This window comes from Hyla sarda, chromosome 2 (assembly GCF_029499605.1).
Source record: "Hyla sarda isolate aHylSar1 chromosome 2, aHylSar1.hap1, whole genome shotgun sequence".
NCBI lineage: Eukaryota > Metazoa > Chordata > Amphibia > Anura > Hylidae > Hyla > Hyla sarda.
The window spans coordinates 393,975,026-393,989,142 of NC_079190.1; the positions used below are offsets into that span (position 1 = coordinate 393,975,026).

General features: G+C 42.7%; 1 protein-coding gene across 1 annotated transcript in view; it reads left to right on the top strand.

The window, feature by feature from the left end:
• Positions 1-14,117, top strand: part of LOC130356761 (apoptosis-inducing factor 3-like) — a 99,136-nt gene that overhangs the window by 78,651 nt on the left and 6,368 nt on the right. Inside the window, exons 17-19 of the mRNA XM_056558689.1 lie at positions 7,090-7,188; positions 9,419-9,494; positions 11,089-11,193. Coding sequence (XP_056414664.1) covers positions 7,090-7,188; positions 9,419-9,494; positions 11,089-11,193 — 280 coding nt within the window. The remainder of the gene's footprint in view (positions 1-7,089; positions 7,189-9,418; positions 9,495-11,088; positions 11,194-14,117) is intronic.

The window sequence follows — 14,117 nt, forward strand, 5'->3', positions numbered from 1 at the left end:
GCGTGCACCCGTGTATTAGGTAGTTGTGCTGGCTATTTTTCTTCTTTTTGTGTTTTTTTTTTTTTTTTTGTGTGTTTTATTTTGTGTAGTACAAGTGGTTGTTGGCACTCACTAGTTGCAAAGGGTAGATTTATTTAGAACACATACATTTACGGGATATGTTTCAGCAATATATGCCTCAGAATATATTGTCTTATAAAGACGTGGCCTTAAAGGGGTACTCCGGTGCTTAAACATCTTAAGGGATAAGATGCCTGATCGCGGGAGTCCCGCTGCTGGGGACCCCCGGGATCTTGCACGCGGCAACCCGTTTGTAATCAGTCCCCGGAGCGTGTTCGCTCCGGGTCTGATTACCGGCGACCCCACGGTCGGCGGCGTGTGACATCAAGCCTCCGCCCCCGTGTGACGTCACGCTCCGCCCCTCAACGCAAGCCTAGAGGAGGGGGCGTGATAGCTGTCACGCCCCCTCCCGTAGGCTTGCATTGAGGGGCGGAGGTGTGACTTCACAGGCCGCCGGCCGTGTGGTCGCCGGTAATCAGACACGGAGCGAAAATCTCCATAGAAGCATATCCCCATAGCAAACCTCTTCTGCTCTGAACAGTCCTGACATGGACAGAGGTGTCAGCACAGAGCACTGTGGTCAGACTGAAAAGAACAACTCCACTTCCTCTGGAGCATACAGCAGCTGATAAATCCAGGAAGGATTAAGATTTTTTAATTGGAGCAATTTACAAATCTGTTTACTCCGCCCCTAGACATCTTATCCCCTATCCAAAGGATAGGGGATAAAATGTCTGATCGCGGGGGTCCCGCTGCTGGGGACCCCTAGGATCTTGGCTGCAGCACCCCGCTGTCATTATTGCACAGAGCAACATAGCTCTGTGCGTAATGACGGGCAATACAGGGGCTGGAGCTTCGTGACCTCACGGCTCCGTTGCTCGTGACGTCACGGGTCCGCCCCCTTAATGCAAGTCTATGGGAGGGGGCGTGACGGCCACCAAGCCTCCTCCCATAGACTTGTATTAAGGGGGCAGGCTGTGACATCACGCGGGGCGGGCCATGATGTCACGAGGGACGGAGCCGTGACATCATGATGCTCTGGCCCCTGTATTGCCTGTCATTACACACAGAGCGAGTTTGCTCTGTGCAGTAATGACAGTGGGGTGCTGCAGCCGAGATCCCAGGGGTCCCCAGCGGCAGGACCCTCGCGATCAGACATCTTATCCCCTATCCTTTGGCTAGGGGATAAGATGTCTAGGGGCAGAGTACCCCTTTAAGCCATGGCTCTATTCTGGTAAGGCTGTGCCCACTTAGCAGTATGTTGTGCCCTTTGTCAAGTTTATGGCAAAAGTGTCTAGATGTCTAAACACATTGAAAATGTAGTATTAGTCATGTTAGGCAGGTTTTTTGTGGCACATATTGCCCCAGATTGGTTGCGTAGGCAGCTTTGATTATCTCTCCACTTTGGTAAAGCTACTGGCAGAAGTATGGACTCGCATTTTATTACCAGAACAATGGGTATTGATAGCCAGATGTTTAGCTTCCAGAGACAATATTAAGTAATAATTTTAAAGTAAACCTGTCATCACTTTCATGTTGCCTAAATGATGGGTCATTGCCTCTCCTTATCGGCCTTGATTGATAGATCTCTCCCTGTTTGGGTATAAGGAGAGATCTACCAATTACTGCCAACAGGGCAGGCAGAAGCCACCTGGTACTGCCCATATGACTTGTGGATTAGGCAGCATGACATGATGACTTTTAACAAGATCTGGACTCTCTGGAACCAACCAGGAGCACCATTTTGCTTATATACTCCTAAACTTTGAAATTGCAATACCACAAAGGATAAGTAATTCAAAGAAGTAGAAAGCGTCATTAGGATCGGCAAATGATCACATTTTCAAGATCTAAAGCAAATTTTTTTTCAGTCACTTGAAACATTGAACTGTGTGATTGTGCAATGTTTGGTGATGAGCCAGTTGTCATTTATTGTCTCAAACTAAGAGGGACAAAATCCTTTAGCTAAGGCTAAAATCACATTGCTGTTGTGCTTCGGTCAATGGAATTCCATCATAGGATATGATAGTAAGGCAGAGAAAAAATACAGCATGTCCGAGATAAGGTAAACTGCCCAGTACAGGTCACCTGTGTAACCCAGGAAGAAGTACAGTGCCGCCTACAAAAAATCAAAATAGACAAATCACCAGGTCCAGATGGATTTCACCCCGTGTTCTAAAGAAATTAAGTAATGTAATAAACAGACCCCCAGGACTCTATAGTGACAGGGAAGGTTCCCCAGGACTGGTGAAGAGCAAATGTGGTGCCAATATTTAAAAAGGGGTCAAAAGGTGACCCTGGGAATTATAGACCTGTTAGTCTAACCTCTGTTGTATGTAAATTGTTTGAGGGTTTTCTAAGAGATGCTATTTTGGAGTATCTTGATAAAAATAAATGTATGACTCCATATCAGCATGGTGCTAAAAATAAATGTATGACTCCATATCAGCATGGTGCTAAAAATAAATGTATGACTCCATATCAGCATGGGTTTATGAGGTTGTGTCAAACTAACCTGATCAGCTTTTATGAGGAGGTGAGCTCCAGACTGGACCAGGGGGAATCGCTGGATGTCTTATATCTGGATTTTTCCAAAGCATTTGATACAGTGCCACATAAAATGTTGGTACATGAAATGAGAAGGATTGGGCTGGGGGAGAAGGGGTGTAAGTGGGTAAGTAACTGGCTCAGTGATAGGAAACAGAGGGTGGTTATTAATGGTACTTATTCTGATTGGGTGACTGTTACTAGTGGGGTACCACAGGGGTCAGTCTTGGGTCCTGTTCTATTTAATATATTTATTAATGACCTTGTAGAGGGATTGAATAGTAAAGTAGCAATCTTTGCAGATGATACTAAACTCTGTAAAGTGGTCAACACAATAGAGGACAGTGCACTGTTACAAATGGATCTGGATAGGTTGGAGGTTTGGGCTGGGAAGTGGCAAATGAGGTTCAACACTGATAAATGTAAGGTTATGCACATGGGAAGGAAAAATCCGGGCTGTACAGTGTCCATTTTAGGACATCATCAGTCGTCAGACGTAACTCCGTCCTCCGTCGGGTGAAACGGCGTCCTGTCTCCTCCCTCGGGCCAATCTCTGTCAGGCATCAGCCGCAACTCCCTCCTCCCTCCTTTATCATCCTAAAGTCTCTCATCCGAAACTCCGTCATCCCTCAGACAAAAAACTTTCCTGCCGTGTAGCAGAGCAGAGTCAGTGTCGGGTTCTGCTGTACACCCTATTCAATGTCGGCTCTGCTATACAGACTCTATAGCAGATGTAGTGTCTGTAGAACACACGTGCAAGTTTCACAGTTTGGACTGCTATACAATGCTGTGCAGCATTGGCTCTGCTATGCAGCAGAAAGTTGAGGGAGAATCGTCTGAGGCATGACAGTGTTTTGGACGACAGAGTTTTGGATGAGGGAGGATGGAGTTGTGGCTGAAGGAGGACAAAGATTGGTGTGAGGGAGTAGGCGGGATACTGTTTCACCTGACGGAGGACGGAGTTATGTCTGACGACTTAAGATGTCCTAAAATGGACACTGTAGGGCTGGGATTATGTATCAAATAGAACACTTAGGACGACTGACATCGAAAAGGACTTAGGGGTCTTAGTTAACAGTAAATTTAGCTGTAGTGACCAGTGTCGGGCAGCTGCTGCCAAAGCAAATAAAATTATGGGGTGCATCAATAGGGGCATAGATGCCCACGACAAGGAAATAATTCTACCGCTGTACAAATCACTAGTCCGACCACACATAGAATACTGTGTACAGTACTGGGCACCAGTGTACAAGAAAGATATAGTGGAGGTGGAGAGGGTTCAAAGACTGGCAACCGGAGTAATACGGGGAATGGGAGGACTACAGTACCCAGAAAGATTATCAGAATTAGGGTTATATAGTTTAGAAAAAAGAAGGCTTAGGGGCGACCTAATAATTATGTATAAATAGATCAGGGGACCGTACAGAGATCTCTCCCATGATCTATTTATGCCCAAGACTGTGTCTATAACAAGGGGGCATCCTCTACATTTGGAGGAAAGAAGGTTTGTACACCAGCACAGATGGGGGTTATTTACTGTAAAAGCAGTGTGATTGTGGAATTCTTTGCCAGAGGAGGTGGTCTTGGTGAACTCTGTAAAAGAGTTAAAAAGGGGCCTGGATGCATTTTTGGAGAGTAATAACATTACAGGTTATAGATACTAGATTTATAGGGACAGAACGTTGATCCAGGAATTTATTCTGCCATATTTGGAGTCGGGAAGGAATTTTTACCTCCTAGTATGAGTTTTTTTTTTTTTTTTGCCTTCCTCTGGATCAATTCAGTAGGGACTCATTAGGGATATAGGTTGAACTTGATGGACTCTGGTCTTTTTTCAACCTTATGAACTATGTTACTCAATTCCTCTAAAATATGATGGACCCCATTTAAGTTAATGGAATCCATCAGGACTCGGCAGTGTTAGTTGTGCTCTGACCCATTTAGGGTCCGATCAGCGTAAAAAGAAAAAAAAACTGAGTAGGTCGGATCGCAACAGCTGTGTGAACTTAGCCTTAGTTCATCACTCTGGTAGATTGGCAGAAATGTCATCACTGTTTAACAGTGTGTGTCCCAGTGGTTGGAAAACCAATGACAAACTGGAATGACAGCAAGAGGTGCACAGAGCCAAATCTTTGCATGTATTTATTGCCAGATTAGAGGAATGGTGCATAGTGATCTGTCCTGTACTGCGAGTGAAATTGGATGCCACATGCCAAGCACAGGGCAACAAACATTGTCTACGCAAACCATCAGAAGGTGCTTGTACAATATTGAACCAAAAACTACAAAATGACCCAAAAGGGGGCTATGAGGCCAAAACAATACAATTAACCAAACCCCAAGGCCGTAGCCTGGGGTGCAAAACACCTCAATTTCCCCCCTAAAACATAACTTTTAATAGTATATATCTAAAAAGTAACAATTCCAGAAAGTGATAATTAAAAATGCAATGTCACATGGGAGAATAATAGTTATTGGGGCAACATGGCTCCAGTGTACAGGGCTCTGCAGAAGCCCAAACTTCCCAATTGTGACACTAATTAAAACACAAAATTGCCGCCTCTACATGTTTCGCCGTCACACGGCGTTCTCAAGAGGCAATATGTGGCAACAGGTGTTGTATAGTGACCTCCATGGGGTGCTTAAACGTACGAAAAAGCAGTTCGAGAATATGCAGCAGAGAAACAGTAATGAACAAAGCACTCACCCAGATTTCTTGTGCGATAAGGTGGTTTTTAAACTATACTTCTCGGTGCAAAATATCATGTACTGGGATAAAAGAACAGACAAGGGCTCCTTTTTTTTTTCTCCCAGTACCTGATGTTTTGCACTGGGCATTAAAGTTCAATACACCACCTTATCACACAAGAAACTGGGGTGAGTGCTATGTTCATTACGGTTTCTCTGCCACATATAGTTTTGAATATTTAGTTTCCATTTTTTATCATTTGTATAGATTAGCATGTCCAACAATCGTGTGATTTTTTTATGATTCCACTTCTTGATGTTGATGTTAGGGAGTGTATAGTAAAAGGGTTGTTAATTTTATGGTAAAATTATTCAGTGTTCTTTAATAGTAAGGTTATGTCACATACTCACCAACAACTGCTCCTGCTGAGCCCTGTAGTGCCGATATAAGAAGCCAAGCCCCCTTGTCTTTGTGTACTTTCTGGCAATGTGAACCCCAATCCTGTCATTCTACTTTCAGCAAGTAGAATTCTTTTCAGGATTATTGTTATTTTCCTCAACCTCTGATGTGTTATATAGTTGTTTCAGAAATTATGTGTGGTGGAGTTCCTAGGAGTTTTCAATGTCTCTTCTTAGAAAGCTTTAAAGAGTAGGATGCCCCTTTTGGCATTTCTTTGAGACAACTGGCTACATGCCATAGACAGTATATTGCCAATACTCAGTTACCAGTCGCTACATTCTAGCCACCAATGGAGGTTGCATTAACATGAAAGCCACTAAGTGGTTCCTATGTTAATGACTCTTTAAAATGTACCTTCTACCAAACAAGACCACTTTCAGGTGGCTGTAAGGTAGGTTGTAAGGTAGTTGCCTAGTTACACAGTGAATCATGGGAGACTTTGTGGTTTCGTAACCTCAGCCTGCTGAGAGCTGGTACCTGCATGCTACGACATATCATGGCTTAAATAATGGCTTATACCATAGCAAGTAAAATAAAAGAAATTAAATTCATATACTGTATAATAATATAACATTAAATAAAAAATGACTTCACATTTGGCCATAAATAAAGATTATGCCTCAACATTCAGTGGCAGCCTGTAGTAAACACATATTTGGTATCCTTAACACAAACAAAATTGTTGCCAAACAAATCATGGTCTATGGGGACATCTTTATAAAAGTTTTAGCTTGTTTTTAATGTAATCTCCCCCACCCCCCAATGATAATAGCAATTATATTTATTTTCTATAAATCCATACACCTGCTGTTTTTTGACCAGAGCCAAGTTGTGTCACACAGAAATGATCCGGCACAGCGGGAGGAGAATTATCAAAAACTGTGCAGAGATAAAGTGGAGCAGTTGCCCATAGAAACTTATCACATCGTTCTTTATTTTTAAAAAGGCCTCTGAAAAATAAAAGCTGGAATCTTATTGGTTGCTATGGGTAACTGCACCACTTTTCCCCTGCACACGTTTTGATCTCCCCCAGCATGTTTTACATAGCACTTGTTGTGGGTCTTAGCGACCTGGGCCCCCAGTGATCTAAAAACTTCGTAAACATTATAGTAACATGTCAGACCTTTTGAAGTAATAGTTATTCTTTATACCTAGGTTGCTAATGGGAATTGCTTGAACCATCCTGGAATTACATAGGCATTCTATGCAGGTGTCGGTTCTGAAATAATTTTGCATGAATATATGTACTAAATAAATCATTTCATATTAATGTTAGCTATTTCTGGATGGAATGTGTTACATGTGACATAAGGAGGATCTGTCTTTAATTCCAGGCCGCATCGCTGCTCTTAACATGCTGAACAAGCAAGTGTCTATAAATTCTGTGCCATTTTTTTGGACGTCTTTATTGGGAAAGAGTATCCGTTATGCAGGTGCGTATGTATATGACAATAATATTTGCTAGCTTTTACACGGTACATCTAGGTGATCCACAAAGGGCACATTTTAGCAAAAAAAAAAATAATAATAATAATAATTTATTCAGACAACCCCTTAAACTCAATTACCTAACAGGGTATATGAAAAATGGCTATCTGGGTTAGTAATATTTGCGGATATGTATTGTTCCAGTGATTCTATATTGCCCACATATATGTAAGTACCCTTAGGGTCTATTCACATGGCAGAATTTCCACCTCACATTAAAGCCCATAGACTTCTATGATATTCCCTACTCCCATTTAACCTTCTGAAATTCTGCTGAATGAGGTTGAATGGGAGTGCGGAATCCCATAAAAGTCTATGGGCTTTAATTTGAAGCGTAAATTCAACCGTGTGAATAGACCCTTAGATATCTGTGTAGATATGTCCTAGTAATACTTGTTAGTTTACCTTTGCCCAAGTTGGTGAAAGGGTCCAAATGTGAACTGTACCAATACATCAGGTTCACATGAGACACTTTTGTCTTAGACCAAACCAGGAAATATATTCTAAGGGTGAATTCACTCACACACACAGAACCTGCTGCGGATTTGAAGATGTAAAATCCAAAGTTGTGTATCCGCAACTGCAGATTTTACATGGTAATTCTTAAATACTTTTTAACTGCTTTGTAAAATCGGCCACCCTTAAGACAAGTATAAAGGAAATACTTTGACCAGAAAGAGAAAACAAAACAAAAGAGGCTACAATATAAATTTATGTTTTACCAGGGATGTAGGTTAGTACAAAGATGGCGACTGCTACTTTCTGGCAACAGCACCACTAATATCTGTTGGCTGTATTTGGTATTGCAGCCTAGCCCCATTGACTTGCAGAGAGGAGGGGGGGGGGGGGGGGGTTGTGTCATTTATTTTTCCTCCATTTTCATAGAACCAACAATGAAAAAAAATGGTCAAGGGGGTTGTAAGAGTCATAATGGAGTATTGATTTCACTCTGTGGATCGGTTTAGATTTTTATACATAGTTTATATCATTAATACTTCTCATCTTACCATATTTCAAAAGACATAACTTTTTTTAAGTGAGTAAATTGTTTTTTTTTTTTTTATGTTTTTTTTTTTTTTTTTTTTCAGGGGGGGAATATTTACTTTTTTTCACTCCTCAACAAGTAGTTTTAATAAAAATTATTTAATAGTTTATAAAAATGTTTTTGTGAACATTTTTTATTTTAAAATATTTTTTCGGAAGGCATTAAATAAACTGTCAGGCATATAGCCATGGCCGGCCTGGAGCCTTGGTTGGGCCCCCAACTTCTATGAAAACCACCTGGCACCCTGTCATGTTGCAAGATTGCTAAAGATGTAACAGAGGGTTGTCTGCTCTCAATAATCCCACTTGTACAATGTCTCATGATTTACCACGGTCCCCATCTGAAGTGTACACACATACATATAGGCTGCATTGTTTTTGTTAACTTACATTACGTTTTTACCAATACGGACCGTATACGGCTGGGGGGAGCTAAAACTGGGCGCTCCCGTATCCCAGCCGTATGCAGCCCGTATGTAATGTATTTCAATGAGCCGACCGGAGTGAAACGCTGACCACTGTTTTAAGTCCGGTGGGAAAACCCCATACGGAGCAAAAATGAGCTGACCGGAGTCAGCGTTTCACCCCGGTCAGCTCATTGAAATACATTACATATGGGCGGGATATGGGAGCGCCCAGTTTTAGCTCTCCCAGCCGTAAACGGTCTCGTATTGGCAAAAACGTGATGTGAACCCAGCCTTAAAGGGGGTAGTCCAGTGATGAAAAACGTAATCCCTATCCTAAGGATAGGGGATAAGTTTCAGATCGCGGGGGTCCGATCGCTGGGGCCCCCCGCGATCTCCTGTACGGGGCCCCGGCTTGCTGGCCAGATACCGGGTGTCGATCACCGCACGAATCAATACAACTCTATGGCAGAGCCGGAGATTGCCGAAGGCAGTGCTCCGGCTCTGCCATAGTTGTATTAAGGGGGCGTGTTAGCCACTGCTTCATGCGGTGGTCAACACGCCCCCTTTCCTCGCAATCATAAACTTATCCCCTATCCTTAGGATAGAGGATAAGTTTTTCACCACTGGATATCTCCTTTTAATTTTAGGGTTGTTGAAAAAGTTGTCCTCTTGGCTTCTCATTTAATAATCCTTTTTAGTTAATTTTGTACATTTCTTTGTGCAGGATTCGGGGAAGGATACACTGAGATTGTGATGAAAGGAACACTTGAAGATCTTAAGTTTTTGGCTTTTTACTTGAAGTATGTAGTTTTTTCCCTAAGCATATGGAAAATTAAAGAAGCTTTCTGGGATTTGTTTTTTATATAGTGCAGCATAGGCTATTATTAGATAATAATGTAGAGTTTCTTGTGTATTCTTTTACTTACCACTTTCTGCTGATGTGGCAGGCATGGGATAGGCTCCATTTTGGTTTACAAATGCACAATGATGATGCTCTGCAATGCAACCGACATTTCCCATGAATCCTTTGGCTGGGGACTTTGGTCATTGCAGCTGGTCATTTCATCATGCTGCTAGTGCTGGAGATCACCCAGGTGAATTTCTACAGAAATATTGCCATTAGGCAGAAGTGATTTGACCTATAATCACAATAGATTTGCTTTATGAAGATTTCATGTCTTTAGGCTAAGTTAACATGTTACTGTTTAACTGCATTGTAGCAGTTTTTGCAGCGATTTTCCAAAATCATTAAATACAAGTATTTACCATATTTTGCACAACTGTGGTACAATCTCCATTTGTGCTATGATTTGGGGGAAAATCACAACAAAAAAAGAAAAAAGCAGCAAGAAACGCAATGTGTGAACAGAGCCTCAGGGAAAGTGTATAACAATTATATATCCTAATCCCATAGAGATAGCAGATGGACCTGGAACCTAGTAGGGGGATCTGGTAAGTTATTATGTCATCCTGTAGACTACAGGATGACATAATCTGACATCCTGTTGTAACCATTAGGCACTGGAAGATTTGGAGAGTCACACTTGTGATCATATTATGTAATAGTAAGAAAATACATGGTGCAGCTGTGCTGCAATAAAACAAATGGTGCTGTAGTACTAGTTATGGTGGATTTCTTTATCTTAAATGGCCACTATCACTGAAAACTATATTTTTAAAAACAATAGAGCCATAGAAAATAAGTATATCTCTAATACTATTTCATATTTTTTTTCCAGTTTCCCTTAGAAAACTGCTCCTATAAAAGTGGCCACGAGAGGTCCTCATAAAATGTCCCCCCACCTGTTACTATGGTCTTTCCGACATTAGCAACATCAGCTAGTTGGTCGGAGTACAGGAAGTGAGGGGAAGGCTTTACAAGCCTGTGTGCGCTCCCTTTGTGAAGATCTCCAATACAGAGAGCAGAGGAGTGCTGGCAGTGTGTGAGCTGCTGTGATTGGCTGAGAGGAGGCCACACCCCCTCACACCTCCCCAGCTGAAGAATGATTGTGCACAGCTCAATGCATAGCATAGAGGAGAAGGAGCAGAAGTGTGACAGTATGTTCAGCCTTATACAGCAACATGTACCCAGTAGTAAGGAGATGGGGAGGGGGTTTGTTACAGTGTACCAGCCCAGTATTAAGGAGATTACATGAGGAGGACAGTTTAGCCATGTACTGTAAGGGCAATAGAGGGACTCGCCCCCTGCCTGTAAGAAGATGGAAATTCAGTGTGATCTGATATAAGCTGATTTGAAAAGAAATACAGAAGCTAGACACATAAAAGTTATATGTACATGATCAGGATGAGGTACTTAGTAACATATAACTTTTTTCCCCCCTGTGATATGATAGGTATGCTTTAATTATTCTTTCACTTTACTTCCTCATGCAGGGATGACTATGTGGTTGCCGTGTCGAGCATGAACTTTGACCCTGTTGTGGCCCAGGTGGCAGAAGTAATTTTCTCTGGCAAAAGAATCACCAAAAAGGATGTGTTGTAAGTAAAAAAAAAAATTCCCCAAATTGTCAGCTGCACAGGAGACATATGTTTGTAATTCTTTTACAAAACACAATATGATTGCACCTATCATTAGATGACACAGGTGCTATAGATTGTGGCATTTAAGAGGTTAAACGACCAGACGTTAAACTATAACCCCAGTCACTGTTTATTAAGTGGGCTTGCAACCATCATACAAGAACTATTGAGTGATTTAACACATGACCATACATATATACAATATGTATCCTTAACCCCTTAAGGACTCAGGGTTTTTCCGTTTTTGCACTTTCGTTTTTTCCTCCTTACCTTTTAAAAATCATAACCCTTTCAATTTTCCACCTAAAAATCCATATTATGGCTTATTTTTTGCGTTGCCAATTCTACTTTGCAGTGACATTAGTCATTTTACCCAAAAATGCACGGCGAAATGGAAAAAAAAAATCATTGTGCGACAAAATCGGAAAAAAAACACGCCATTTTGTAACTTTTGGGGGCTTCCGTTTCTACGCAGTGCATATTTCGGTAAAAATTACACCTTATCATTATTCTGTAGGTCCCTATGGTTAAAATGATACCCTACTTATATAGGTTTGATTTTGTCGCACTTCTGGAAAAAATCATAACTACATGCAGGAAAATTTATACGTTTAAAAATGTCATCTTCTGACCCCTATAACTTTTTATTTTTCCACGTACAGGGCGGTATGAGGACTAATTTTTTGCGCCGTGATCTGAAGTTTTTATCGGTATGATTTTTGTTTTGATCGGACTTCTTGATCACTTTTTATTCATTTTTTAATGGTATAAAAAGTGACCAAAATACGCTTTTTTGGACTTTGGAATTTTTTTGCGCGTACGCCATTGACCGTGCGGTTTAATTAATGATATATTTTTATCGTTCCAACATTTACGCACGCGGCGATACCACATATGTTTGTTTATTTATTTTTTACACTGTTTTATTTTTTTTATGGGAAAAGGGGGGTGATTCTAACTTTTATTAGGGAAGGGGTTAAATGACCTTTAGTAACACTTTTTTTCTACTTTTTTTTTGCAGTGTTATAGGTCCCATAGGGGCCTATAACACTGCACACACTGATGTCCTATGCTGATCACTGGCGTGTATTAACACGCCTGTGATCAGTGTTATCGGCGCTTGACTGCTCCTGCCTGGATCTCAGGCACGGAGCAGTCATTCGCTGATCGGACACCGAGGAGGCAGGTAAGGGCCCTCCCGGTGTCCGGTCGGCTGTTCGGGACGCCGCGATTTCACCGCGGCGGTCCCGAACAGCCCGACTGAGCAGCCGGGTCACTTTCACTTTCACAGCGGCGGTCAGCTTTGACCGCCGCTTCTAAAGGGTTAATACCGCACATCGCCGCGATCGGCGATGAGTGGTATTAGCCGCGGGTCCCGGCCGTTGATGAGCGCCGGGACCGACGCGATATGATGCAGGATCGCGGCGCGATACCGCTTCATATCGCGGGAGCCGGCGCAGGACGTAAAGTGTTACTGTCGCTAGAAACAACTTTTTTTTCATTTAAAACTTCCTTAAAAACTAAGCGTTTTCCTAATATACCTCATTTAAAAAAATCTGATTGCTAAAGATGTGAAAAAAATTTTTTAAGAAAATGGCCACTAGGAGTCTGTCTCTTTAATTTTGTAAACAAACCCTGGTTTCCAAATCTTTTTGGTCCTAAAACAAGATATTTTGGACCTGGAGATGTTATCTTCCTGCTGTGCCTCAGTGCGGTGTGTAATCCAGCTTGCACCAGTGTGAGGTGGACCCCTGTAAGATCCAGACAGCTTGCAGCCTTTTCACATGAACAGCATTTCCATGCTCACTGACCAGCAATCTAAGGGTCAAAATTATTATTTATATGCAAAATGATTTCCCTTTAGTCATTTTATGATCTTATTTCTTGTGCAATTGCACCATATAGGTTCCATATGTCTGCCTTTAAATTTTTTTTAATTTTTTTTTACCGTATATACTCGAGTATAAGCCGACCCGAATATAAGCCGAGGACCCTAATTTCACCCCAAAATCCCAGGAAAAGTTATTGACTCGAGTATAAGCCTAGGGTGGGAAATACATCATCCCCCCCCTGTCATCATCCAGACCCCCGTCATTAACACCCTCATCATCATCACCCGCCTGTCATCATCCCCATGTCATCATCCCACACCCCCCCTTCATCATCCCCTTGTCATCATCCCCACCCCCCTTCATCATCTCCTTGTCATCATCCCCTTATCATCATCCCACACCCCCCTTCATCATCCCCACCCCCTTCATCATCTCCTTGTCATCAACCTCTTGTCATCATCCCACCCCCCCTTCATCATCCCCCTGTCATCATTCCACACCCCCCCTTCATCATCCCCTTGCCATAATCCCCCCCCCTTCATCATCCCCTTGTCATAATCCCCTTGTCGTCATCATCATGGTCTTCAACCTGCGGACCTCCAGATGTTTCAAAACTACAACTCCCAGCAAGCCCGGGCAGCCATCGGCTGTCCGAGCTTGCTGGGATTTGTAGTTTTGAAACCTCTGGAGGTCCGCAGGTTGAAGACCACTGCGGCCTTCAACATCATCCAGCCCCCTCTCACCCCCTTTAGTTCTGTACTCGCCTCCGCTCGGCGCTGGTCCGGTGCTGCAGGACTGTCCGGTGGGATAGTGGTTCCGGGCTGCCATCTTCACCGGGGAGGCCTCTTCTCCGTGCTTCGGGCCCAGAATAGAGGCGTTGCCTTGACGATGATGCAGAAGGACGTTGGTAATGAACGTACCTCTGCGTCGTCGTCAAGGCAACGTGACTATACCGGGGCCGGGCCCGAAGCGCGGAGAAGAGGCCCCCCCCCCCCGTTGAAGATGGCAGCCCGGAACCACTCTCCCACCGGACGACCTCCTCACCAGACA